This window comes from Sprattus sprattus (assembly GCF_963457725.1).
Source record: "Sprattus sprattus genome assembly, chromosome: 1".
Lineage (NCBI taxonomy): Eukaryota > Metazoa > Chordata > Actinopteri > Clupeiformes > Clupeidae > Sprattus > Sprattus sprattus.
In genome coordinates, this window is record NC_137920.1 from 63,926,764 (window position 1) to 63,953,815 (window position 27,052).

At 42.2% G+C, this 27,052-nt stretch overlaps 1 protein-coding gene across 1 annotated transcript; it reads right to left on the reverse strand.

The window, feature by feature from the left end:
• Nucleotides 1-1,687: 1,687 nt before the first annotated feature.
• trpc5b (transient receptor potential cation channel, subfamily C, member 5b) lies at nt 1,688-26,669 on the reverse strand (the record flags this gene model as incomplete). Its single annotated transcript, XM_080849246.1, has 10 exons — nt 1,688-2,494; nt 2,759-2,848; nt 7,029-7,070; nt 8,636-8,845; nt 9,060-9,255; nt 11,783-12,105; nt 12,675-12,814; nt 13,404-13,740; nt 17,977-18,498; nt 26,283-26,669. 10 exons carry the CDS (start codon nt 26,667-26,669, stop codon nt 1,688-1,690), a joined length of 3,054 nt encoding a protein of 1,017 aa, XP_080705372.1.
• Nucleotides 26,670-27,052: the final 383 nt, after the last annotated feature.

The window sequence follows — 27,052 nt, forward strand, 5'->3', positions numbered from 1 at the left end:
GCTCTATTCAGCTGTCAGAAAAACCATGTGGGCCACTTATATTCTAAAAGTTGTTTTCAGGCATTCTACCGGAACACAGCACTCCTAATATTGTTTGAGAGGAACAAATATTATACACAGATAATGTTAGCCAATACTGTTCTTTTTACCATCCAATGTAAAATCTTATCCATCTCTGATTCATCAGTCCCTGACCTTCTTCCATGTTCAACCTCTTCTTGAAAGACAGCCCCTGAGGTCAACAGCCCACAGGTACATTTGCACGTGTCTCGTTTTTCACTACTCATATTCACCGACCAACCAGCACACTGTCTCACAGGATTAACAAAATAAAGAGACTGCCTTGCTCTTTCTGGAGAGATACATAATTGAAGACATAACTTTTATTTCATATTATCAGTAGTAATTGGCGATTTTAAATATGTATATCTTGAGCTAAAGGCATGAACAGCTTAATTTGTAGTCTCGGGGAACTGCAGCAAAGTATTGCCTGTAAAATTGACAACCTCAAAGTCTTTACAATATGATACTGATTTATTATTTAATTCAAGAGACAAATGACACATTGATCTGAAACGAAAGGGATGCCATAAAAATTCTAATTTCAGTCTTAAGTCAAATCAAGGTATAAAATTCCAAACTCATTCATATACTGAGGAATACCATGCTACATGGTGTATAACAAAAATCAAGTTTGTCATCCCAGGAAAAAATATAGAAAAATAAAAGTTTTTTTTACAAAACAAAATGGTAATTTCTTCGCTTTCCAAAATAAATAAGTAAAGACCAATTATTTAAAATGGTGAACATGTTAACTCAATGATGTTTATATGGGGAAGAGTTTAGATGTCTTTTTTTAAGGGTAGAAATTTAGTTTTCATTCAGGTCTTTTTAAACACAATGCAAGACAAAGTGAGATAATGAATGGTTATAAAGGTCTTATTCTAATTACCTGCATTACCTGGTGACAGTACAATTAAAAACGTCTCAGTCTAGACCTCCCTGAGGCGCCTCTCTTAATACAGCCTCATTGGCAATTTTTACCTACAGAATCCAATACTGAATATCATAACTAAAATGTACTCCAATCGTAACCTAGTCATATTTTCCCATAGTGATCCAACAATCTTGTCAGTCAAAATGAAAAGAAAAACAGACGTTGCACATATCAAATGATGTGTTAGCTGTATGAATTGAACCATGCTGGGTTTGACATTAAAATGTGGAGCTTTGGCACAAGTCAGTCAGAAGAATTATCTTCCAGACTCTCTGGATTCATTCTCTGTCACTCATCCATCATATTCTACCATCATCTCAATCAGCTTAAGCCTGCCATGAAGGAATTTGCACTGAAATGACAAAATTAAAAACACAATGAGGGCAGAAATATGCACCAATATTGCCATAAACTAAGCTTGCTTTTTCCAATAAATACAGTATGTTAAAGTCTAATTATTTGCCTGTAATATCTTGCAGATAGAGTAAATGTATTTCTCTCAGTGTTCCCATTCTCAACAAGTTAAGTCTTTTTTAAGGGCTACAGAATACCTGTTATAAGAGTAAAACAATGTCCCTTTAGTGCCTCTGCAGCCAGTCAAGCCAAGTGTTTCTATGTTTTCCAGTCCTGGACTTATGAGTGCATGCCCATGCTTTATGTTGTAAAAAAAAGATCTGCCAGAGCGAGGCCTCAGAGCTGGGTGGTGACAGACTCCTCCTGATCCCCTGTCCAGCTAATGGAACCCAGGCTGTCACAGGGCCCCACCCAGCCTTGGTACATGTCCTCGCTGGAGCTGAGCAGGCGCGAGCTGGATGCCGTGATGCTGGAAGCACAATGCAGAGGGCCCAGGGCCAAGGGCTGCCCCGCGACGGGCAGCAGCAGCGAGCCGTCCCGCCCATTGGACTGCCTCTGCTGCCGCTGATGCAGAGACACGTGATGCGCATCAGCGTGCGCCCCCATCTCGTCCAGACGCAGCCCCCCCAGTTGGTGGAGGTGCATCTCACTGCGCGTGACTTGCGGGTCCGAGGGCATGTGGAGGTCCACCCCATCCGAGATGCTGTAGGCGGACCGTGAGGAGCTGGCAGGCTCAGGCAGGTGGCCGTTCATGCGGGAAAACAGCAGGCCCAGCCGCCGCAGCGAGTCCTTCTTGGAGCGGGAGAAGCGCTGTAGGCGCCCGCCATTGCGTATGAATGAGGACGAGGATGTAAACTTGCGCAGCCCGTTGCTCTTTGGTTTTTTGTCGTTCGCCGCCACATCACCGTCTCTCGTACCTGACATTGAGCGGAATAGTGCCGACACGCCGAACTCCGAACTCCTCTTGTCAGAGGAGAGGCTGAACGAGACCCCCTTGGGGTTTTTGGTTTTGAGGTCTTCGGCCAGGTCGTCATCCTGCTGCGTGGCCTCACTACTGGAGGAGTAGGTGCGGCGGGGCGGCTTGCGGTTGCCCAGCAGATCCAGAACCTCATAGCGGAAGCTGGAGATGTCCTGCTTCAACTCCTGTCAAGAGGATTAATTTAATGAATTTTTATGAAATAATTTAATTTAATTTAATTGTGTCCAAGTACCCTTGATAAAAATGACACATAAGTTGGCCAGGGGCCGAGTCTTATCAACCTTAAATGTAAACATTCTGGCAAACTCATGACTATCAGTTATGAACAGTGTAGACAAAACATTGTAGATTAGGAAACTCTGAGTAAATAAAAAAAAAATCTAAATAATGAGCTGCAGATTTTGAACAGGACGTCATCTGCAACTCACTTTGAAGTTTTCTTCTGTCAGGCCTTCATCTGTCTTTGCACTGCGGATCATTGCTGCAACATACCTCTTCACCAGGCTCCTAATTACCTCCTGTATTTCAGAGAGAGAGAAGAGTTGATTTTAGATTTGCACTTCCCCCAAACCACTCTATAAAACCCTTTATCATCATTACTATGATTATTATTTTTATTTAATCTTAACCTTTATATTGACTCATTTATTGACATGGGGAGAAAGCATTTGAGACACCCATGAGGGATCAGGCTCTCATTTATATGAGCACATTTCTCCATTTCAATTTGATCAGGAAGAACTGGCATATTTATGACATATGTGATTGCTAGAGGTGGAAATCTGGACATGCATAGATTTGCATTAATTTGCATGTTTAGCACAACACAAGCTGTGGTACTGCTCTAGTACATTATATTTAAGACTTTCTGAAGAATGGAAGCAAAATGGTCTGTGTGCTCCGGAGAGGGAACAGCTTTTTAGCACAACATGAGCTGTGGTACTGCTCCACTGCATTAAATTTAAGACATCCTGAAGAATGGAAGAAAAATGGTCTGTGTACTCTGGAGAGGGAACGACACACTCACACACTTTTGATTCACTGCATTTTCCTGTTCAGTGTGTGGTGGTTTTTCACTACATAAAATAAATGAATGGTGCTGCATCTACCGATCCATCACTAAAACTGTCATACATTCACCAGTCCATCATACATTGTCCAGCTGGTGCATCTATACGCACAATGATGGCTTTTGTCTTTCCACCATCCTATCACCCATCTGCCTATGTAGAACCTAAGGATCTGTGAACCAACAGCTCAGCTCTCTGCTGCGTCTTTCCCTGGCCCTGCAGCATGTGCACCAACCCACCAGTACAGGCACTCGCAACAGCAGTAGCTTATTTATTTATTTATTATTTATTTATTTATGATGCCTGTTCATTATCCGGCATACGGCTGTTAGCTGGTGCTGTGCTGGTGTCCAAAAGTCCAAAGCACATTAGCAATCAGTAGGGGAGCTCAGGCAGCACAAAGCCCAGTCTGGGGAGGGGGAGGAGGAGGAGGAGGAAGAGGAGGAGGAGGGATGCTAGTGAAGACAGGCCAAGCCATAATTAGCATGATGGGCAAACGAGCGGTAAGCCAACGGTCAGGCTGTTTTTGCGATGGAAACGGGATTAACAGCTCTAGCTTCCCTGACATACACACCAGTGACAAGGACAGGGCAGACATTTTTAATTTATATTATATTTTTTCTTCTCTTTTTTCCAGATTCACTCTCTTGACAGCTTCTGACTGAGGAATACAATTACACTAAACAAAGGACATCTTTCTTAAACAAATTACTGGTCTGGTGCTTTTCATCTTTTAAATGTTCATGAATACAAACATAGCCAACCATGCCTCAGTATGTTAATAAAGAAAAAGGAAACCAATAGACATTTTAAGAATATAATCAGAGAGTTAAAAATTCCATATTGCATTGGGTTGAAATTAATGTATTATAATGGTCTATCTGACATACGAAAAACCAGCTGTATGTTGTAGATGTCCCTATAGTGACCCTATAGTTGTTGTAGCTGCATTTCAGTGTCTCCTGCTAGCCTGGCTTCACCCATCTAGTCTGGCTTTACCCATCGATTGCTACCAGCTCACTGGTATAAAGGCATTGCTGAGATTAGAGTCTGAGCACTATTTGCAAGCCCTCTTCAACCGCCATGCCGAGGGAAACCAATCAGCAACCAGTAAAGGGGGTGGGTCATGTGTACTCAAGCGATGATGTCCAAAATAAGCTGTGAAATCAGTTTTGCTGAGTTTCCCTTCAAACCAGAGACGGCTGAGAATGTATGTAGTTATGTGTTAAGAATTGTGACAGACAAATATCTCAAATGTAAATGGGTTAGATCAGTGAGATTGTATCTCAAAACTGAACTAGGCTATTCGGCCACACTGAGGGCCTCATTTACTAACATTGCGACCGCAGCACAATCAGCGCCTTTGCCAAACCGCATATAGCGCACGGTATTTTGCATCGTATTTATCAAACAAGAACCTTGTTGCGTCATCAGCCCCTAACCCCGCCCATTAGTGTTAATAGCGCGCTGAATTAGAGCTTTTGGTTCACGAAGTTACAGCAAACTAACCCCAGGTTAACTGCTCCATAGCATCCCGTAAATAGTCTGGTAGGAATACACGACACCCCTTACTTTAAAACAGCGTATTCCCACACTGAAAACCATGCTTTTCAAAAACGCTGCCCTAGGCGGATACATTGGAAAACTGGACTTGTAGTGTGGACAGGAGAACTGAAATTTTCAGACGTTCGGTTGCCATGGTACTGGGGGTAGCTTGCGCTCGAGAGGCTTTAACGTCAAAATAAACATGGAAGGTGAAATGAATATGCTGCTCTGTCTCAACAATTTACTTAGTTTAGTTAGTGTACTTCGAATTCAAGTACTCTTCCTGAATAGATACGCGTTAGTCCTACGCAGGAGGCGAGCACTGTGAAAATACGGTTTGAACCATACAATGTACGTCGATTCTGGGTAAATGCGGCTGCTTGGTTCTGCGTTGGTGACACATTGTTGCGCGAAATTTACTCATAGCAATTCATGCTCCCTTAATGGTTGCGGGTGTAGGCTTGCGTAAAATCTTGCGTAAAATGGCGCAAGTCTAGAAAACTCGGCCGACGCATGCAAGACGTGAAAAGACGTGCAAGGGGCGCGCAAAGGCCTCTTGCGCCTGCGCTTGCGCTTGCGTCTCTGAGCATAAAGGCGGCTGCTTGGTTCAGCGTTGGGGTTAATTGTTGCGCAAAATGTACTCAGTGCAGTTCATGCTCCCAAAGGTTGCGTGTGCTGTCAAGAGCCTGCCATTTGCTTGGCACATAGAAAGCTGTTTCCCTAACAGAAAGTCTGAAGCTTGAAGTTCTTTTCAAACCTTTGCTTGGGTAGCACTGTTAAACTGAGCAGACGTGCAGACTACATTTTAGTAATCTCATCACGTAACATTCGTTTTCTAAAAACAATCACATAGTATTGCATGTTTTACTGTGGTAGAAAATACGTTAGCTTAATGCTAACGTATATGGGGAATCCTACAGAGAGACCGCGCTAGGTATTAGCATCAATTAATTCACGTTAATGTTTTTGTATGAGCCTGACATTTGCTCTGCAGATAGATAACAGGTTCCCTAACAGAAAGTCTGAAACTTGAAGTTCTTTACTTGGGAAGCACTGTACAACTGAGTAGACATGCATAATATTTTAGTAACCTCATCTCGTAACATTCGTTGATAGAATGCAGGCTGCGAGGCTCGCGTAAGACCTTACGTAAAAATTTACGCTAGTCTAGAAAAAGGGCCCGACGCACGCAAGACGTGAAAAGTCGCGCAAGGGTCACGCAAGGGGCTTGCGCGGCCTCTTGCGCTTGCGCTTACACTTACGTCCCCGAGCATAAAGCAGCCTTAAATCAGGCTTAAGACGTGGCCGAACAGCAAGCTGGTGGGACAATTTTGTATATGCCTATATTAAATGATATATCAAATATAAAAAATAACATTTATAATGTTCGTATTTTTCAAATTTCTCGCAGGCACAGCGTTTTCATTTAGCAGCTGATATGCCATGCTAAAACACTTCTTGTTTTGTTACTAATACATAATTAGGCGCACTTTACGCATCTCCTCCCATCTCTTTGTGACGAACACCCACTTTCCCTTATACCCTCCCAGCAGCGGTAATCTGCACGTTTACTCATGTGTGCCACCTTTGTAAATAAGGTTTTATGTCTTCACCCGCTATTTTACACCTGAAATGGGAACAATCCTGTTAGTAAATGAGGCCCTGAGATCGGTTAATCTCGCTACCTGTACTAAACCTCTCCCCAAAATGTCAGACAACTTTGCTTAAGCACTTTTGAAGGGAATATTATCAATTTCAGCTATGGTTAAAATAAGAGTAGCCAGTAGTATTAGCCTTGCTAAAATGAAGATAGCTATACCCTTGCTAACAATGACAATTCCTCCTATGTGTAATAAATCTGGAGTTATGAAGGCTGATTACTATACAGCTAGGATAGAACCGTGAATTGTTCTTTCCTAAAAATGTGGTGTACATGACGTGTGTCACCACTAAAGGCTCATCCAATCTCTATAAATTAAAAAGTTTGGCCTTACGGTATCAACAAAGTGACTAGTCTTACAGGCTATGTCTCTATGACAGGCTTCCGTCATCTTTTGGTGCTATTTTGAAAGCGTGCCCTTACCTGGTAGTGCTGGTTCTGAATAAGGTTGTCAGCATGACGCTCCTGAAATCACACAGAGAGCAAAATCATTATTTACCTCTGGAACTGCCAAAATAATATTTACGTAAGCATTCAAGAAGAACAATTCAGGTATACATGTAGCCTATGCACACTTTAAATTTTAGTTTACTGTTATATGTTTGGTGTAGAATGTAAGCTCATGGACTAATCCATCCTATTCAATTTACAGTCCTTTATATTTAAAGACTTACTTTTTACCATGACAAATGTACAGTCTCACTGATACTGTAAATGGAAACTTCTGTAGGCCAAATTAATAATAGATATGACATCTTGTTCTAGAGTTACTTGAGTGAAGTACCAATCAATAAAATCCCTCGATCAAACTTCTGCTGTGGGGATTTGCACAGCTTGGGGTGGTGATGCCGGTGGTGTAACAGCCTGTGAGTTCTGCAGGTTTAGCTCGGATTTCAGAAAGTGAGAATGAGGTGCCTTATGTAATCGCTCTCATCCCAAACCATCTCATCTGTTCTGTACTATGTGTGTATTTGTGTGTGTGGTTTGTGTGTGTGTGTGTGTGTGTGTGTGTGTGTGTGTGTGTGTGTGTGTATGTGTGTGTGTGTGTGTGTGTCTACTGAATGTGTGGGTGAACGTGGGTGACTACGCTTGCAGGAGAGAGTAGTGAAACAGTCGATCCCTTGCTCAAAGAGGAGAGAAGTTCATCTGATGGAGAGATGTCAGGGGAATCGGTATGGTTGAAGCGCCGGTTGCCTAGCAACATGTGGCAGGCTACTGCAACTCGGAGCTGGACAGCCCAGGGTTCTCATACCATTATGCGTTAGGGAAAAACTGTTAAAAATGTGTGGTCGACTCTGCACCACGCTCCACTGCTCCCTGCAGTGTTTGAACTGATGCATACAATGTCTGCAGCTGTGGCTAGCAATTTAATATGGTTCCAGTCTTGTAGCTCTACCCAAATAGTACTTGCAAGCCTGAATGTAATGATTGGCTTGTAAAACCAGATTTAATGCAAACAACCACAGAGGTCTCAAAAACAGTGTGTGAGCAGATTACTAATATGAATATTACATAGATATGTTCCTTTTCATTTCTTTCTTTAAACAACAGAAACACCGATGGCAGACGGCAGAACACACTTATTATTAGACACAGACAGAAAATTGACGGCAGTAGTAATTAAAATGTCTGCCCCATGCAATGCAATTCTGGGCTTATCTGGGAAATGAAACTGAAAAGTGACTTTGACAAGGACAGGAGGAAACTCAAATTTTGCTGAGCTTTAGCACTGTCAGTTAGACCAACCTAACATACCCATAAGCCTGTACAAACGATGTGGGGTTGTGTAATGACTGCCGTAACTACAAGAGAGCTGGGTTGGAAATATTATTCTCTTTATTATTTAATAATGGCCAAAACACAATGGGGTTTTTGGTAAATAAACCCTAAATCCATTGCATAATTGGTTACTATCGAGTGACAATACTAATATAAAAGCGTCTGCTAAATGACTGAATGTAAAATACTGAAGTGTTTAATTAAGTTAAACGTGTATGTTTTGTCTAGGCGTTTGAGGTAGGATTTCCCACCGTGAATTCCTTGAAGTTTTCATGCTTCTTATGGTCCTCTGGGCTGGGCTGTCCCTTCGCACACAGCTTGCTGTGCACCCACACACAGAGGTACCACACCGATTTAGGGCTGGGGATGATGTTGAAGGGGGGAGGCAGCGTGGCGCCCTCGTCGAAGTAGCTCATCCACAGCTTCGTCCGAGCAAACTTCCACTCAATGTCAGCGTGGTCCTGTACGTGGGATTACGGCAAAGAGGTAAGATGGAGGACACATTCAAATTGAAAATGGTATGACACATTCAGAGGGATGGGGGAAATAGCCTACTATCCTTATTTGAGGATCTATAAGATAAAGTAATTATCTGTTTGTAAATAAAGTCATTAGTTTTACAACACATGCCTTAACTGTGACGGGACATGGTATGTTGTTTCCCACACAACTTACCGCTATGAGCTGGTAGGAATTGTTCATCATGGCGATGAGCATGTTAAGTAACACCACCAGGGAGATGACATTGTAAGTGCCAAACATGGTTGCACCCACAAATTCGGTGAACTCGTGCCGTGCCTTAACGTTGGTGACGTACAGGTTCAGGAGCCCAAACACTGACCAAAAAAGTGACTGCAGCGTTTCGAACAATCTGTAGAAAATTGAGGGAGGTAGAAATCGATACAAAAAATTGAAAACACAATTGACTTACATATTTTCAGCATGAACATTTTCTAGAAATACGGCAACTTTTCTTGACATTGTAAGGTAACCCCTGCAACATTGTGTCATATATTAGTGCAATTTCCATGAAAATCTGCAGGTTTGCAGTTTATTGGTGCTGTCTACATGGTGAAATCATCTGCAAAGTAGGAGAGTGGGAAAAAGTATAAGAAACGCATAAGCCTAGCTCCAGATGTGCCTCAGCAGTTCAATAATTTAGATGGATACCCATTAGAATAAACACGATGTGCAGATAAGATCAAGCGATGGAGGATAAGGCAGGGAGCGAACACACACTGGCTTCTAGCTAAGACTGAAATCGGTAGCTGGAACGTTCCCTTGATGAAAACAGTGCTGATATCATTTATTCAGTGAAACAGATAGAGAGGAGACAACAGAGAGGGAGAGAGACAGGGCAAAGAGAGAGTGAGAGAGACATGACAAAGAGAGAGAGAGAGTGCAAGATGACAAGGGAAAAGACCTAACATCACTATGCTACCTTGTTCCTTCAGGGTAAAGTTCAAAATGAGCTGATGCGAAAATCATGAGGAAAAAGTCTTGAACTTTACCCAGAGTATGTAAGAGAAAACAGGTCGGATTATCTCCTGATATTCTTGTACTTTACCATAAACATAGAGACATGCACATTCAAGTCATTACTTTGATTTCTTAGACCTGCATTTGTTTTTCTTTCTCTCCATCTTTTTAGATAGTGCTTTAAAGTTGTACATGCATGTTTTGTCATATTGCAGAGAAAATGATGCAATTGCAGATGAAAGAGTTCCGCAACACATGAAGGGTAACACCTGCTCAACGCTACTTGTGTTTGATGTTATGGCGACTGGTGTTGGGAACATGGGTGTGCAATTCATTTCTTTGATCTAAAGTAAACACGGAATCCATTTATAACTACCAACCTCATTATTATCACTCACAGACCACGACATATATCTCATTTTGTGGTCACTTTGGACATGTTTTTGTCTCCAGTATCAGCTACAGGGGAAGACTTAGAATTTGCCCCCTTAGATTGACTTGCTGGAAAGAGAGCTGTGGACAGACATGTTTTGCCAGTAGGGACTCCCCAACAGAGGAACTCTTGTTTCAGGAAGTGAGAAGAAATAGTGAAGGGGCAAGAGAATGCAGTGAAGGAGCGGGAGGGGCCCAGGCAGTCGAGGGCAGGAGAAAACATAGCATATATACAGGTTTGCCTCATTTCTGTTTCAAATGGTGGCATTGAAAGAAAACATATAATAGTGCATATTTACGATTGTAGAAGATATCTGTGATTAAATAAATGAGTAGACATTGCACTCATGTGTACTCCATGGCTGAACATGTGAACTACTGTATATATGCCTTCCTCACATCTTTCCTGCCACATTCAGTTTGCATAGTGAGTTCCTATAAATTATTTGCTACTAAAGCAAATTACTTTATTATTTATGCAATGTTTTACATATACAGCACATTTAGCTGGGTGTGTTGCCATTTTTTTTTTTAACATTGTCATCAAAACAAACGCTGTTCCATTTTTATTACAGCCTTGTAATCATATCAAAATAAAAGCATTAAAAAAAAACGGTTTACCTTAAAAAAGAATACTGAGAACATTATTAGTTTACAAAACCTAAAGTAAGAAAAGTTAATTTGTTCCACAGCCCTTACAATGTAACTATACCATCATACACTGTGTAACATGCTTATAATCAATGTAAAACAGCTCTGTATTACTTAGAGTAATTTCATTAATTTGATTAATTCATTTAACTTAATTAACCTAAGTAATGTAATTTCAAAGTATTATTGTGCACTTTAATTGTGTTACTTTAATTACTGTGTAATTACATTGCGACAAGGGCTGTATAATATAAAGTGTGTCCATTGATCATCTCTCTTGAATACAGCTAAATGTTTAAACTAAAATATTCACTTGGAAAAGAAGGTTTTCCTCTCTAAATATACCCACTCCGCACCCAGAGTACTTATTTAATCTATTCACTCATTCTGTGTCCTTCTCAGTCCCTGAAATAGATAAACAAAAATAATATGACTCATGTGGGAGCAGGATCTTGGATATGCCTGTACTGAAAGTATTTGACAGTGTTTCCTACTGTGCACCAATCTTACCATGTTGAAATGGTGATGATGATGAAAAAAATTATAATTGTTAATCATAAATCATAGAACTGTTGCAGCTGCAGTGAAGTAAACAAACCCACTTGCCACCTGGCTACCCACATCTGAAAACACCTGAAAGCTCCCAGATTCCCTTTGCCAGAGTCTCAACTATTGCCTTTGAGCTTTTTCTATCCAACAGCAGATGCTGGTGTCATTTCCATTTCCCAAAGGGCAGTGAAAATGTTACCAGAAATATCAGCATAACCAAATCAGCATCCACTGCCTTTCCCCAAAAAACCCATCCTACTTCAGTCTTCAAAGGCCCCCCTACTCACGTCGAGAAGGCGTTGTTCTGCTTCACGCAGCGGATGCCCTTGCAGTTGTTGGGCTCGTCGGCCGCCTGCGTCTCGTAGTAGAAGTAGAGCTGGTTGAGGCCGTTGGCGAAGGCCAGCAGCACCAGGCAGTAGATGAAGAGGAACTTGAGGATGTCCAGCAGCATGCGTCCCAGCGAGATCTGCAGCGGGCCCAGGTGCGAGTTGGCCGTGAAGAGGGAGATGAGGCGCAGCGAGCTGAAGATGTTGGCGATGGCGAACAGGGCCTCGGCGATGAGCGTGGGGTGCCACATCTCCCACTCCTCACGCGGACGAGAACTGTTGTACTTTTTTGGGGGTGGGACAGAAATAGGACAGAAAAAGAGGAAGATAAAGAGAGATTAATGTTAACGTTTAAAGAGATATTATGTCAGTCAGTATAGGTTTAAAATGCTCTTAGCTGTTAGTTCATCATTACTCTGTGTAAAAAACAGATGGATAAGAAAAGATCCATCTTGGATTCAACCATACAAGGGAAAAGGGTAAAGACAGAGCATTTCAGTAAGGGTAGCTCATTAAATACACCAGCTGTTTATTAGGTTTATTTTCCAATTTCACATTATTTGCATTTGGCATATAAACACATTGCAGTAATTTATCATTAGTAACAGTGTTTGAGTTGTTGAAATAGCTTTCATAAAAATATCATAACAATATTGCAGTAATAGGAAATTTACTGCAACACATCTTGGGTGCCGAGATAAGTAAGTAATATGGCCACGTCGATTAGATTGATTAGTGATTACTGTACATCAGACTGGGCTTTGAGGTTTATATCTTGGTCTGATAAAAGCTATCAATTACAGTTGGCTTAGCTGCAGCTATTTTCCACCAAATGTATATTATTAGAGCTTACCTTGAAGTAAGCGACCATTTTAAGAGATATAGTGGCCAGGTAGAGTGAATTCATGGCAAAATCCATGAGGTTCCACCAATCGTGGACGTACTCTGTAAAGCCACCATCCCACATCTCTTTAATTTCTGCCCAGATGAAACCTGTTGACCAAAGTGATTATTCACAATTACCAAAATGCTGGCAACATGCATACATGTAAAATAAATCAATTAAAGCCACACTTTATCATAAGTCTATGATATTTGTTATGTATTGTTATATAGTAGATTTGGCTTAGGGTTAGGGTTTAAAGATGTAACATCATAATAAAAACATATGTAAAAAAGATGATTCTATTACAACAATAACATGACCTAAGGTGGTACTCCTAGCAGAGAGAAGACCATCGCACGTTTCTTCTTGAGACTTTCATTTGAAATGTATTACGCATTGATGCATCAGTGATGCAAAAGGCTCTACATGATTCAACAGCTTCACCCTAGCTAGTGTTACCGTAGCGACTGGCATGCAATAGAATGAGACACACACTCTGTAATCCACATCCATCCACTTCACAACAAGAATCAAAGAACCCATATAAGAGCATTGTGTTGGCCACAACATCACTTTATACCATACATAGTGTAATATAATGCCATACACTTGAATATGTCATCGTAGCAAAAATGTTCTTACTCGAGTCTAGTGCATATATTTTGACATCTAACTATGTAAAGCATCCTCTCTTACCCAGCACCCAGGGCAGGATCATCCACTCCACGATGGTGGGCGGCGGGCCCTGCACGTGCAGATCGGTGCGGACGATGTGCTGGGAGGCGAGCAGCAGGAGGAAGAGGAAGGTGAGGTAGGAGGCCGTGTGGCAGATGAACTTGATGAAGGGCTTCTTGATGAAGAGGCCCAGCGGGCTTTTTGGCGCCAGCAGGTACACCAGGGAGAAGACGGGGAAGAGGAGCCCGATGACGAAGCAGGTGACCAGTTTGGCGACCCAGTGGCGGCGGCGCCAGCCCGGGAAGCCGTCGTACCACAGGGTGGCCAGCAGCTGCTGGCAGTTGGGCTGAGACACGAACTGCAGAGGGGGGAGAGGGGGCGGGGAGGGGAGGGGAGGGGAGGATGCGGCAAAGGCAAACAATGTCACCAAAACACTCAACGCTCTGCTCAAACATCCGGTCTGACCACGTTCATCTGAGGTCATTCCATTTCCTAGGATGCCAGGTCTGTTTTTTTCTTCTTCTTTGTTTTCTCTCCAGGTTTTGGAACAAACCGCAATGTCAAAAAGGCATTTCACTTGCATCTAAAACATGCAGGAGATGGTAAACCTTTCCTGCTTTTCCTCCCTGCCTTCAAGGGGGCCCTGTGGTGCATAGATCATTTCCATCAGGAATTTGAACTGCGCCCCAAACTGAGAATCGCCATTCCTCGTGAAAGGCCTTTCCAAGTGTGTGATAAATGAGCATGAGCCATTTAGCCTTGTTCTAGACAAAATTGCATTTTGATTGGTGTTTTTCCCCCTTTGCAAGTCAAATGCAGGCCTGACTGACTGGTCATTTCCAGTTCATTTGCCACTGAGACTCTTTCAGTGTCAAAAATGCTCTCGTGCCCTTTACGGCTGCTTTGGTTTCTCCTACCAGGAACCAAATGAAAGGCCAGAGTAGGGAATTTCTAGATAGGGGAAGAGAGAAATACATTCTTAAATTAAAATAGATGATCAAATCATATTTAAGTCATCACTCAGAAAATGGGAGAGTCGGTATTCGTATACAACCTATGGGATCCGTCCTTGTGAGATCTTCAAGATGCTGCCCTTGCGAATTCAATTTGTGAGAGAAAAGACCTGTTAAAATCATCACCACTGCATCCCCAGCACTGCACTGCAGTGCCTGCCCACAAAGCTTCTCATCCGCATGGGCGAATGATCCGCTGCAGGGGATAAAGCACCCGTCAAGGGGATTTCACCCTGTGAGGTTTTTACTCCCCTCGAAAGAGGTAAGAACTGGCTGAGCAAGGTGTGAGACTAAATCACAACCCAGGAATAAGAGAAAAACAGAAATGTACTCTGCAAATCAAAGTGATTTTGTTTGATTGTTTTCTTGGGGGGGGGGGGGGGGGACAAACAAAGCCCCGAAAATACAGTCGAAGAGATGGCTCAGTAACTTACTAACTGCTCTAGATAATAAACTGCTACTGCAGGTGAAGCGGCTGTTCCTAAAAAAAAAAAAACGTATTTCCGATAGCAACACTCCTACAATCTGCCTTCGGGGAGTTTTTGCACTCCGCCCAGTGGAGAGCCTCGCCAAGGCCCTCTGAGAGCACGGATGATGGGGAAACTACAAGGTTTGTGGTGGGTAGTGCAACTCTGCAGCAGGATATCTGCATTTTATAACACTCACACAAAGGCCAAAATAAGCATCGGGCAACTTCAGATATTTGTGTTCTCAGTTAGTGAGAGGCTATCGCAATGCTATGTGCTGAGCAAGGATGGGTTTTTGGTCTCTTGCTGCTTTGGTGTGTACACACAAACATGCACACACAAACTCACACACACACACACACACACACACACACACACACACACACACACACACACACACACACACACACACACACACACACATATACACACAAGCACACACCACACGCACACACAGACACACAGACACACACATATATACAGATTTACTCATGTATCAGCATCAGTAGTGTTCCTTAGGCATTTTGCCTTGCTGTGCACCTGGTTCTGGTGGAATCTTCGAGGGCTGTTTCATCCAGTACCTGTTTTTACTTCCTCCTGGATTTCTCCAAGCATATTCAGGATAGAAGTTATAACTGTCTAATATTTCCTTTATTGCAATAGTACCTCTGGCTAGAGTTCACCCAAAAGAGAACATATCGAAAAGCAAACTGAATGCTTTATGATACTCGTGAGAGCAGTGACTTTCTGTGCCAAGACACCACCCCCACCACAATCCCCTGCCTCACAGCACACGTGACATTCAACAAGACCTACCCCTTGGGAACGAACGGGGAGACGGCGCAGATCCAAACGAATGCTGTCTCTTTTGTCCCTGCCCCCATGCACATGTCACTACTGTGATGCACCGATCCAAACACAAGATGACATATGCATGGCGACCCGTAAGGACGCCCAATCCCCAAATGTATTTGCTTAGTAGCACCAAGAGGGCCCTGTCTGTCTGAATCCTCCCCTTCCTGTGTCATGTCTAAATAAGAGGAGAGAATAGCCTGGCTGTGCCTCGTCTTTTCTATTCTTCGCTTTGAGAGAATGAAAGAAAAAAGAAAAGATGGGCGCGCAAGCCATGCATGTAAAAGTGTCTGTGAGATCATAAATGCATATGTATGAGGTGATTACACAGGCTTTTAAATACTTCACAAACATCGCCATGCCATTATGAAAATGCTTGTCCTTTGGAACGGCACAACTACAACAGCCCAAACAATGAGCCCTTATTTCCTTCTGCTTTAATATTTAACGGTGTCCTCGTGTTAGTCAAGTTTAACCCTGCTCTTGTCGCTCTCTTTCTGTCTCTTTCTTTTCATCACTATCTCTCCCTCCCTCTCATTTTATTTCCATCTCCACTGCTCTTTCGCCTCTCCCCCTCTGTCTGTCCTCCCCTCTCTAGCTCACTGCCATTAAACCACGCTTTTCCACTTGTGTGTGCGTGTGTGGTACATGCACATGCCCATGGCACAGGTTGAAGCGTTATTTGGTTTACCCGTTCACAGGAACTTGCAAAGGTCCATTCTTGCTTATGTCTAAATGAACACCTACAACCTACCCGACAGTTTTTTTTTGTCATGGTTCATTTCACAGTTCAAAGTGGAATCAAATGTATGGAGTTAAGCGCTAATTGGGAGTGAATATAAAATGCTTATAAAAAGCAATTTTACATTTTCTTGACAGTCACAGAGCCAGTGGTAGCAGCCGCTGCTTTTACTGTTATATAGTAACTAATTTAATTACTTAAGGAAAAAGGCTTTCCGTGCTGGAATTAAAAAGGTAAACACAGGAAGTAACGGCCCATAAATAAACAACCCCCAGAAATAGCAGTTCTCTGGAACACAATTCCACAAGGCAGTTGGCTGCAGTAATCAACTGCCATTCAGCCACAATCTTGTGTTAAGATGGGCCATCTGAAACGAGTGCTTTTGAATGATTGGGTGAACTTGGCAGGTACCACTGACCATACGGCACCCGATTTCCTCATGAAGGGAGCGACATCGATTGCTCTGCAGCTCTGCTCACATGTGCCGCTCCTGCGCGCTCCTCTGTGGGATTTTTTTTTTCTTTCCATCAGACTCTTCAAAGAGGTCTCACAAAAGAAAAGGGGCGAGATGCAAGCACAGGGAGATGAAGAGCTACCGCGAGGATGGATACCGCCTTGAGCCAACGAACAAAAAAAAATCCTTCTCCACATTCTCAATTCTGACTCCAGATTGAGATGAAGCGCAGGAATTCAACACCAGCGGGTTCCGTCCGCCTGTCAAAATTCCATTGCATAAGCGTCCCACCCTGAGCATCCGTGGCCCCTTTGCTATGGCAGGACTGGAGGGACTCATACGCTTCAATCCAACCATCCACCTGCACATGCTCAACCAGCGCACACACAAGTGCTGCCGAAGAGGAATATTGTCTGCCTGGTTGCTTGTGAAGAGTGGATATGATCTCACTCTTAATGACAAGCGATCCCATTAACGTACTGCAGAAAGCACGGACTCTGTCCAGAGAGCCTCTCAGCGAGTGGCGAGCAACAAAACAACTCTCCATCTGCCTCTCCCTTTCCATTCAGACTCACAGTACCTGCCAGACAATGCTTGTCATCTGCTCTGAGGGGAGCTGCAAAAAGCAACATCACACCTGTGAATTGTCAGTCACCGCGGCGCCTTGCAGGTCACCAGTGACTGCCTGCGCACTAGTGAAAGGGAGGAAGGAAGGGTGTCCAGAATGCCACTAACCCACTGCCATCAGTGGATCATCACAGACAGAGGGGTGGAGGTGCGGAGGGTGGTTGTTGGATGGGAAATGTATGCATGGGTCAATGTTGTTAAGCTAATATTCTTGGCTAAATTAGCCATTGTCTATTTCATATAGGTAAGAATGCAATTTATGAGGTGAGGTTATATGTGCTAGAATATAAAATAATGATTTCCCTCAGATTAGGTAGATTAAGACAAGCGACAAATATAGTAACTCTTAATCCACGTAACCGTGGGGTCAAATCCCAGTTTGATCAAAAGTAAGAATTTGGTGTTGGCACAGGCCCACTGTCCAAAACGCGTCACCCACCTCCTTCTGGTGGTACTTGATGGCCAGCTTGAGCTTGGCCAAGTCGCGGCACTCGCGCGGGTCCAGCTCCTCGCTGTGGTCGTCGCGGTGATTGAGGATGATCTCCAGCTCGCGTGAGCTGCGCGCCTGGTCCAGCAGGTCCTTGGCGAAGAGCTTGCACTGGTGCGACAGCTCCTCGTACTCTTGCCGGAACTCGTTCTCCACCTTGCTCAGCTCCTTGAGCTCCCAGCCCAGGCGGAAGGCAGTGAGGATGGGGTCCTCACTGGAGAGCGCAATGAGCGACGGCGAGGCCAGCGTCTTGTAGATGTTGAGGCGGGAGCGCGAGTGCCGCAGGCTGTCCACCTCCGAGCTGGAGACGCACTCCACGCAGTCGCAGCGGATCTGGTGCGGGCGTGGCACAGTCACCTTGCGCTGCACCAGCAACTTGATGATCTCGTAGTTGTTGGTGTGTGCCGCCAGCATGATGGGCGTGATGTCTGGCGTGAACTCGGAGAACTGTGAGTCCATCATCATGGAGGGCACCTGGGCATAGGAGGGGAGAGTAAAGGAGAGGAAGAAGGTGGGATGAGCGAGAGGAAGGTATTGGAGGCACTGAGAGATGATGCATCATTTGGGATCAATAACCTGATTCAACACACAGCACTGCATTTTTGATGTGTGCAACAAAATAAACATCCAACCTTAAGAAAACAGGTAAAAAATGCCTCCATATTTAGGGCACAGTAAGGCTGTCAAGAGCACCACCAAAACAGCATTTCTTATTGGTCCCCAAATGAACTGAAAAAAAAAATTAGCAATAGTGAACACATCTGTGCTTAGATGCCAGCAAAATGTAATATTGGAATTTCACCATGGTGTGAGATTCATATCACTGATCAACAATAAAAAAAAATCAGTCTTAACTTTCTGTATATAGATTTTATCAAATAATCAGAAAGCCAACCATTTACTCCCCTCCCTTTGGAGGGGATTTTCTCATAAATTCCTGAGCCGCATGGGAGTTTTGGCAAAGCCTGACACCCTTAATCGCATTATGGAGCTGAGTTCAATGTATGTATCGTCCCACAGCACTCCTGCTCACCATACAATCTCTATCTCAACCGAATAGTATTAACAGACAGACTGAAAACCCCGGTTCATTGTCACAGGTTTTTTTACTGAGTCGAATCGGGTGGCAACAGCAAATGAATTAGTCATTTTCAAATGTACGTATATCATTATTCTTTCGTCTATCTCAATATGGAATAAATACATTGCCTGAACTATTAACATAACGAGTACATTTGCTTCACGATTGTTCATAGTCTCCTGGTCCACTAGCATCTCTGCTGCCATAGTGGTATTGCTCTAAATACTGGAGTATGACTCGAAGTGCACAGCACAACACTCTGTGAATGCTGGTTCCAGCAGGTTTTGAGCTGATCCCGTATGAACCAATGTCACTGTGCTGTTGTAGTGCATCAAGAAGATTCTGCTCAAAAGCCTACATATTAGTGGTAGACTTGTGCTATTTACTGTACAAGTCGAATACACTTTGTAGTCTTTTGGCTATCGGCTATTGAGTGAGTGGCTTGGTTACAGTAGGCTACTCACTTGCTGAATGTCAGATAGACATGGATTTAAAAACAATTGATTCCAGAAGCAATTTAAATATTTGGTAACACTTTCTATGAAGCCCAGCGTTATAAGGGCATTATAAGGGCCTTAATAATGACTTATAATGAAGATATAAGTAATTGTAGCAATCGTTATAACTACGTATAATGTCTTCATGATGACTCATAACCATCTTTATGATACATTATATCAGTTCATTATAAATGGTTATAATTAAAGACGGAATAATGCATTATAAATATGTGTTTGTCAGTCTATCTGTAGGCTATCACTTTCTATGAAGCCTGCCTTTATAAGGTCCTATAAGGACATTAATGATGACGTTAAATAGTAGCTATAAGTCATTGTAGCACTCTTTATAACTATGTATAGCATCTCCACAATGACTCAAAACCACCGCTCTGATACATTATGTCAGTTCATTATAAATGGTTATAATCTAAGATAGAATGATGCATTATAAATATGTGATCATAAGTTTGTGTGTGTCATCATGAATCCTATGAAGCCTACATATATGAGGCCCTATAAGAACATTCATAATGCCTTCAAAAAGTAGCTATAAGTCATTGTCGCACTCATTATAACTATGTACGTAGGTCTTCACGGCACATCGTAACCACCTTTGTGATATATAATGCATATTCATTAATGGTTTATTAGTATGGTGACTAGGCTGGTATACAGACATAGAATATTATAAACTGCCATATGATTCTATAAGTGTACTTTGTCAGCTTTAAGTAAAGTGACAAAAGGGTAGTGTTGTTATGAATAGATATAAGATTCTATAAATGGACTTTGTCAGCTTTAAGTAAAGTGACAAAAGGGTAGTGTTGTTATGAACAGATATAAGATTATTATAAGATAACCATTTAACCATACAAAACCATATGAGGCAAATGCTTTCACATTGGTTTCAGTAAGAACATAATGGGTTTCATAGTAATGAAGGTTTCTGTATAAAATGCAATGAGAGGGTGTGCTGTGGCTTTAAAAAAGAAAGCATTTGAGATATGTTGATGTTGCTTTGCTGGGATTACCATCAAGTTCTGATGTTCTGATTCTGTGTTTTGATTAACTTTTTCAGGTATATGAACATGTACCTTTTTCTTCTTATGCCTCTTTCTGTTTAGCAAGGAACACCAAAGGAGTTATTTTGAGATATGTGGCCGCCCGGGAAGCCTTCAAGAATGGGAGTCCATTTGATGCTGTAGGGGTGGATCGCAACACTGTGGCCGTTGTGGTTGTGCATTACAACATTTCATGACTCACATAAATAATAACTTGTCTACAGCAAGTTTGTTGCTATCAATGCTCTGTGCTATGTTCAGCAAGTGCTGAATTACTAATAAAAGGGTTTTCATCTGTATCCTGTTGTATTTACTGTCAGAGAACTCATTTGTTTTAACAAGTTCATAATGTCTTATCTTATTATAATCTTATATTTGTTCATAACAACACTACCCTTTTGTCACTTTACTTAAAGCTGACAGATATGACAAGTCCACTTATAGAATCTTATATCTGTTCATAACAACACTACCCTTTTGTCACTTTACTTAAAGCTGACAAAGTCCACTTATAGAATCATGTGGCAGTTTATCATATTCTATGTCTGTATAGCAGCCTAGTCACCATACTAATAAACCATCAATGAATATGCATTATATATCACAAAGGTGGTTACGATGTGCCGTGAAGACCTACGTACATAGTTATAATGAGTGCTACAATGACTTAAAGCTACTTTTTGAAGGCATTATGAATGTTCTTATAGGGCCTCATAAATGCAGGCTTCATATGATTCATGATGACACACACAAACTTATGATCACATATTTATAATGCATCATTCTATCTTAGATTATAACCATTTATAATTAACTGACATAGTGTATCAGAGCGGTGGTTATGAGTCATTGTGGAGATGCTATACATAGTTATAAAGAGTGCTACAATGATTTATAGCTACTATTTAACGTCATCATTAATGTCCTTATAGGACCTTATAAAGGCAGGCTTCATAGAAAGTGATAACCTACAGATAGACTGACGATCACATATTTATAATGCATTATTCCGCCTTTAATTATAACCATTAATAATGAACTGATATAATGTATCATAAAGGTGGTTATGAGTCATCATGAAGACATTATACGTAGTTATAGCGATTGCTACAATGACTTATAGCTTCATTATAAGTCATTATTAAGGCCCTTATAATGCCCTTATAGGGCCTTATAACGCTGGGCTTCATAGAAAGTGTTACCAAATAGGGAAGTGCATTGAGAAGATTTTGCTCATGATCAGCTGTACAAATTAATGGTAGATACGGATGAAGGCTGTTTGATAAAGTCACAGCATTCGTGTACATTTCTGTAGGAAGACTGTTGTCTTCTGTTGTCAGTTCTCAGCAGGTCCGAGTCAGATAAACATGGACATAAAACCAATCTATCCCTAACCCATTGTGATACCATTGTGCATAAGAACCTTCTGCTCATGAAAACCTGTACTGTGATGGGAAGTGCTTTTTCATACACAAGTCACAACATTTATGTAATTTTCTATCAGTGGACTGTTGTTTGAACTATATTCATGCCACAAATAAGCTAGTGGCACAGGAGTGTGTCTCGTTTACTCTGTACTTGCTTGCCGAATGTAATGCTGCAGTTCTTGGCAGGTTTGAGTCAGACAGACTGTGAAGTCAACTGGTCCCATAAGCCGTTGCGATGTTTCAGAAGTGCACTGTGAAGAGTCTGCCAATGCAGTGTACAAACTAGCAATGGTATTTCATATAAGTCTTCAACTTAGTGATGTGACATTAAATGAGCTATGAATTTCTAATTTATGAATGTAGTTGGAGGGACTACTGTAGGCTACATTAAGCTAAGAATAGCTTTTGATGGAGCGATTAGAATAGTTTATTTCAACACTATAACCCAACCCCCTGTGACCGACTTTGTGACTGAACGGTTCTTAAGGGTCAGACCATGCGGCCCAACCGGTTTGCCACCCTGACGTGGAATGCCATTATTATTATTATTATTGTTCATCACGGTAGTGATCTCTGATGATTTGCCTCTGAAAGGCATGGGAAGAGATGGAATTCAGAGAGGTAGAAGGGGACGTCCTTCTTGTATATTAGACAAATTGAGGAAACACAGCTGTTAAAATGGCAGACATCTCTCTCCTAAAATCAACCTTAAGTTCTTCTGGCCCACTTTTTATTTTAAATGCAACCTTATAATTTTAGGAGATAGAATTGTCCCGCATGTGTGTATGTGTGTGTACTGTAAAAAAAAAAATTATATCACCAAACAAAGCATTGTAATTGGTAGTGTAAGATATCTTGATGTTTTGCCTTTCTTAATTCAGTATATTCCCACAGTCCCTTGTGATTTTGATGGGCTTAATGAATATTTGATTTCTATACAAACCAGGAGAAGACAACATATAAAAAAAGGAATGGCTGAGAGGAGATTCACTCTGAATAGACCGTATGCGACAGAACACAGGACACAAAAACCCATCAATAACACACCCGTGTGCATTCATATTAATGCATCGTTATCAAGTATGACCATCTCATTGTAGGGCCTATTTTCAAAATTGTCCTGGAAATACAGCCCTGGTGATGCATGTGGTACAGTGAAATATGCTGCAATATGAATAAAAAACACTAATTAAATGCATTAGTGAACTATTAAAAATTATCTTCACAGGGATGGTGAGTGCTGTTATCAGACATGGTAGGTTAAAACGCTGACAAGATTTTTTTGAACCAGCGAGAGCGCGGAAAATTACAGTCCATTATTTTCATACACTGACTGCACACATCGTAACACATCACAAGACAAGCTGAACATCGCATTCTTCTCTGTGTGGTGGCAACTGAATAAAATATGTGCATTTTTTCCCTTCCTCTCCCCCTTGCCACTTCAAAGCAGCCAAAAGTGTGAGCTGTGTTTCTGCTGCATCGCTCACCGAAAGAATGCATTTTCAGGAAGTCTGCCATGGGCGCCTTGCATATCCGAGAGAGGAAACGAAAGGGGGGTGTGGAGGGAGAGGGAGAGAGAATTGATTAGAGCAGACCTTTGCAGTCGATGCTCCTCGTTTCGTTCATGTGCACATTAAAGGCCCAGCTCTGACCCAGTGCAGGAGAGCAGAGGACTCTATTCAGGGGGACTGATAGAGCCGAAATCACATCAAGTGTACAGAGGCCGGCATTACGATCAATCTCATGAATATGAGGAAAATGTCAGTTGGGCCGTTTATCAGAGAATGGAAGCAAGCAGGCCATTGCTGGTGTTGTAGCACAAGAAAAGGTTGGACCATAGAGTGTGGTCTCATAAGATCTACCTTCAGATACCATGACCCCTAATTTACTGAATTAAAAAAAAAAGAGACACCGAAATAGAGTGAATTCGGTAGGCCCTGTTTTGATTTCTCCTGTTTGTGCATATATTACTGGAGAAAATGTCCAACAAATTCTGCTTTTCACTTTGAAAAAATATATATTGCACACTTCAAACCTGATTCACAATACTTCATCTAAAATCTAACACGATACTCAACAATGGCATCATCCATCAGCCATCACCTATGCAGGTTGTAGTGGCAAAGCAGATCCTTTTAAACACTCAATACACACTAAAAACAATGACAACACAGTATCAGCCAACAGCCACAACTAACAGAAGTGCAGAGCTTTAAAGTCACTGGCCTTGTCCATTTAATTAACTACAATGCAGTAAGTATTCAGCGACATTAAGAGTAGGGCCACAGTCTGAAGGCAGTAAAATGGCATTTTGCCCAACTGTAAACCAATTCCCTCCTTCAGGTTAAAGTTATATTGTGAGCCTGACTTTGCGGCCCTTGTGTATGACATGCGGTATACATGAGAGATGGTCTCCTCTTAAACAACTTAGTCATCGGTCCCATGGTCCTGATTGGTCATTTATATTTTGCGTTTCAAGCACAGTTAGCAATTAGCATGTGCTTGATGGATGAATTATACCTGTTGTGAATAATGAACTCATCTTCTGGTGTCACCAGCATCTGATGAGAATGGGGGAAGGCAAACGCTAATGGACAACATTAGAAAGCTGAATAGCACTGAGGTATCCTGCCTAGTACAATATTCTCCAATCAGCACTCTATTACTGATGCAACCTTTAATCTGTACACCTTTCAGTTTCATAAAGCTTATTATAATTAACACATTTTGTACAAACCGCAGATTTTATCTAAAGTAAATTGGAATCATTGTTTGCCTGCGAAAATGAGTTGCATCTGTTACAACGTAAGGTCTGGATTATATTAGTGCGCCCAAATTGTGCGGTTTTATTTCTATTAATTTATAATCATCTCAGTCTAATTTATGTGCATTCCTTATGTGTGAGTGCACACAAGCAGAGGAAACATTTCTGATTAAAATTCAAAATTGTAACGATTCATTCAAGGTACAAAGTCTCATCTCCAGGCAGGCATATGTGGATTTCTGAGAAAGCCTGAGATACTCATCATGCACAATGCAACCGCCTCTCCCACCTCCTTTATGCTCTTCTCTCTCCTTCTGATAATCTTGCCCTGTCTCTTCCTTCTTACCGGGGAATCCATTTTCAAAGTGCATCAACGTCTTTGTCGCAATAGTTATTCATCCAAACACTCTACAATTAAGTGTGAACCACTTACACACTGAAGACTGTATTCCTTTGGTTTCAGTTGGAATGAGGTTTTTTAATGTAGTGAATAGCAGTGTTTTGTGCTTGTAAAGTGTGTTGCATAACGGGATTTGACGATATTAGGATTTGCAGAAATATCTGTATGTTCTGCAATTAGTGTGGAAATTGGGGAATGGTGCTTATGCGGTTTGGTCTTTCTTCTGCCAGCTCCCATAATGGCTCTGGAGCCTTTGTTTATGTTGTAGCATGCTTGGGATTATTCAGTTTACCTCGGGGGAAAGACTGACATTCGGCCATTTGTTTTTCTCCCAAGATAGTTCCGTCGAGTTTCCCTCTAGTGTCTGATGTTGGTGTGTGATTGTTTACCATGACGTCTGTGTGTCGTAATGATTAATGTCTGCGTTAGTCTCTTGTGTTAGTTTACTGTATCTGCACCGTTAATGTGTCGGCAATGGGAACGGCAATCTCCCCACCTTATGTGCAATTGATGTGAGTTTACTGCTGTGCGCTTTTCAAATTATTAAATAAACCGTAAGCAAGGCTGTTCGTTTTCTCCTCCTCCGAACCCTTGAGACGCTACAATACAATCAGTTTCAGCTTGTGCAGTAAATTATTCAAAAAAAAAAAACTGTGAACAACCCCTAGAAATGTAGATACCATGTCTCAAGTAAACCAGCAAACCTGTTTATACATGCAAGGATGTTTATGGGCACAAATTTGTGAACCTTTGGGTCCTGGCTAAAGTTCGTAATCGAGCCCAGGAAGTAGGAGAGATAAAAAACACAGATATGAACACAAACCCACTGACATTTACAAAGCCCACAAAAGTTGACCTACGTAGAGAGAGGCACACATGACACAGACACACTGTACATACTCTATAGGCATGTGCATAAGTGCAAACATACAGTTCACACAAAAACACACTTATATCTCTCTCACATACACCCCCCATACACACACACTAACATATACACAATCATAGCCTGCTTGTCCCACCTGTTTCTCTCCGCTGGGCCGCCGGTAAGAGAGCAGCAGCTCGACAGCACCCACCACCTCCTTGCGTATGGCGTAGAGGAGCGCGTCGCCCACGAGCACACCGTGGCACAGCAGCAGCTCCATCACCTCCAGGTTCTCGTTCTCGATGGCGATGAGCAGCGCGCTGCGGCCCAGCGGGTCCAGGCAGTTTACGTTGATGTTGTAGTAGATCTCGGCCTCCTCCAGAGCGTGCTTCACGCCGGCATAGTCGCCCTTCTCCACCGCCGTCAGGTACGCACGCTCCGCCGGCGACAGCTCAGCCTCCGCCCGCACGATCTGCAGCGGAATGCGGTCGCGGTAGGGAGAGTAGCTCGCCTTCTTGTAGTACAGCTGCGCCATGGGGTTCATGATGGTGTGGTCTGAGGGTCTCCCAGGGGTCTGGAGAAGGGAAACAGAGGACTTTAATTTGGACAGAGGTTTGGAAAGAGAGAGAGAGGGATTTTGAGAAACAGACATAGAAAGAAAGGGTAAGAGATGTATTTTGGAGAATCACAATGGAGACAGACAGAGGCACGTCCAAAAGAACAAAGCACAAAACAAAACATAACAAAAAAGGCACTGTTATTGGTCTTTGGGCCTTCAAGTTAGCCTTAGAGAGAATTGCAGGGTTTATGTTCTTCATATGCAAGTACATGTTGCTACATGTTACTGACCAAAAAACCTAACCCCACATTTCACTTCATCCTGTAGCAACATACTTTCAAGAAATACATTGATTGTTTTGGTATGAT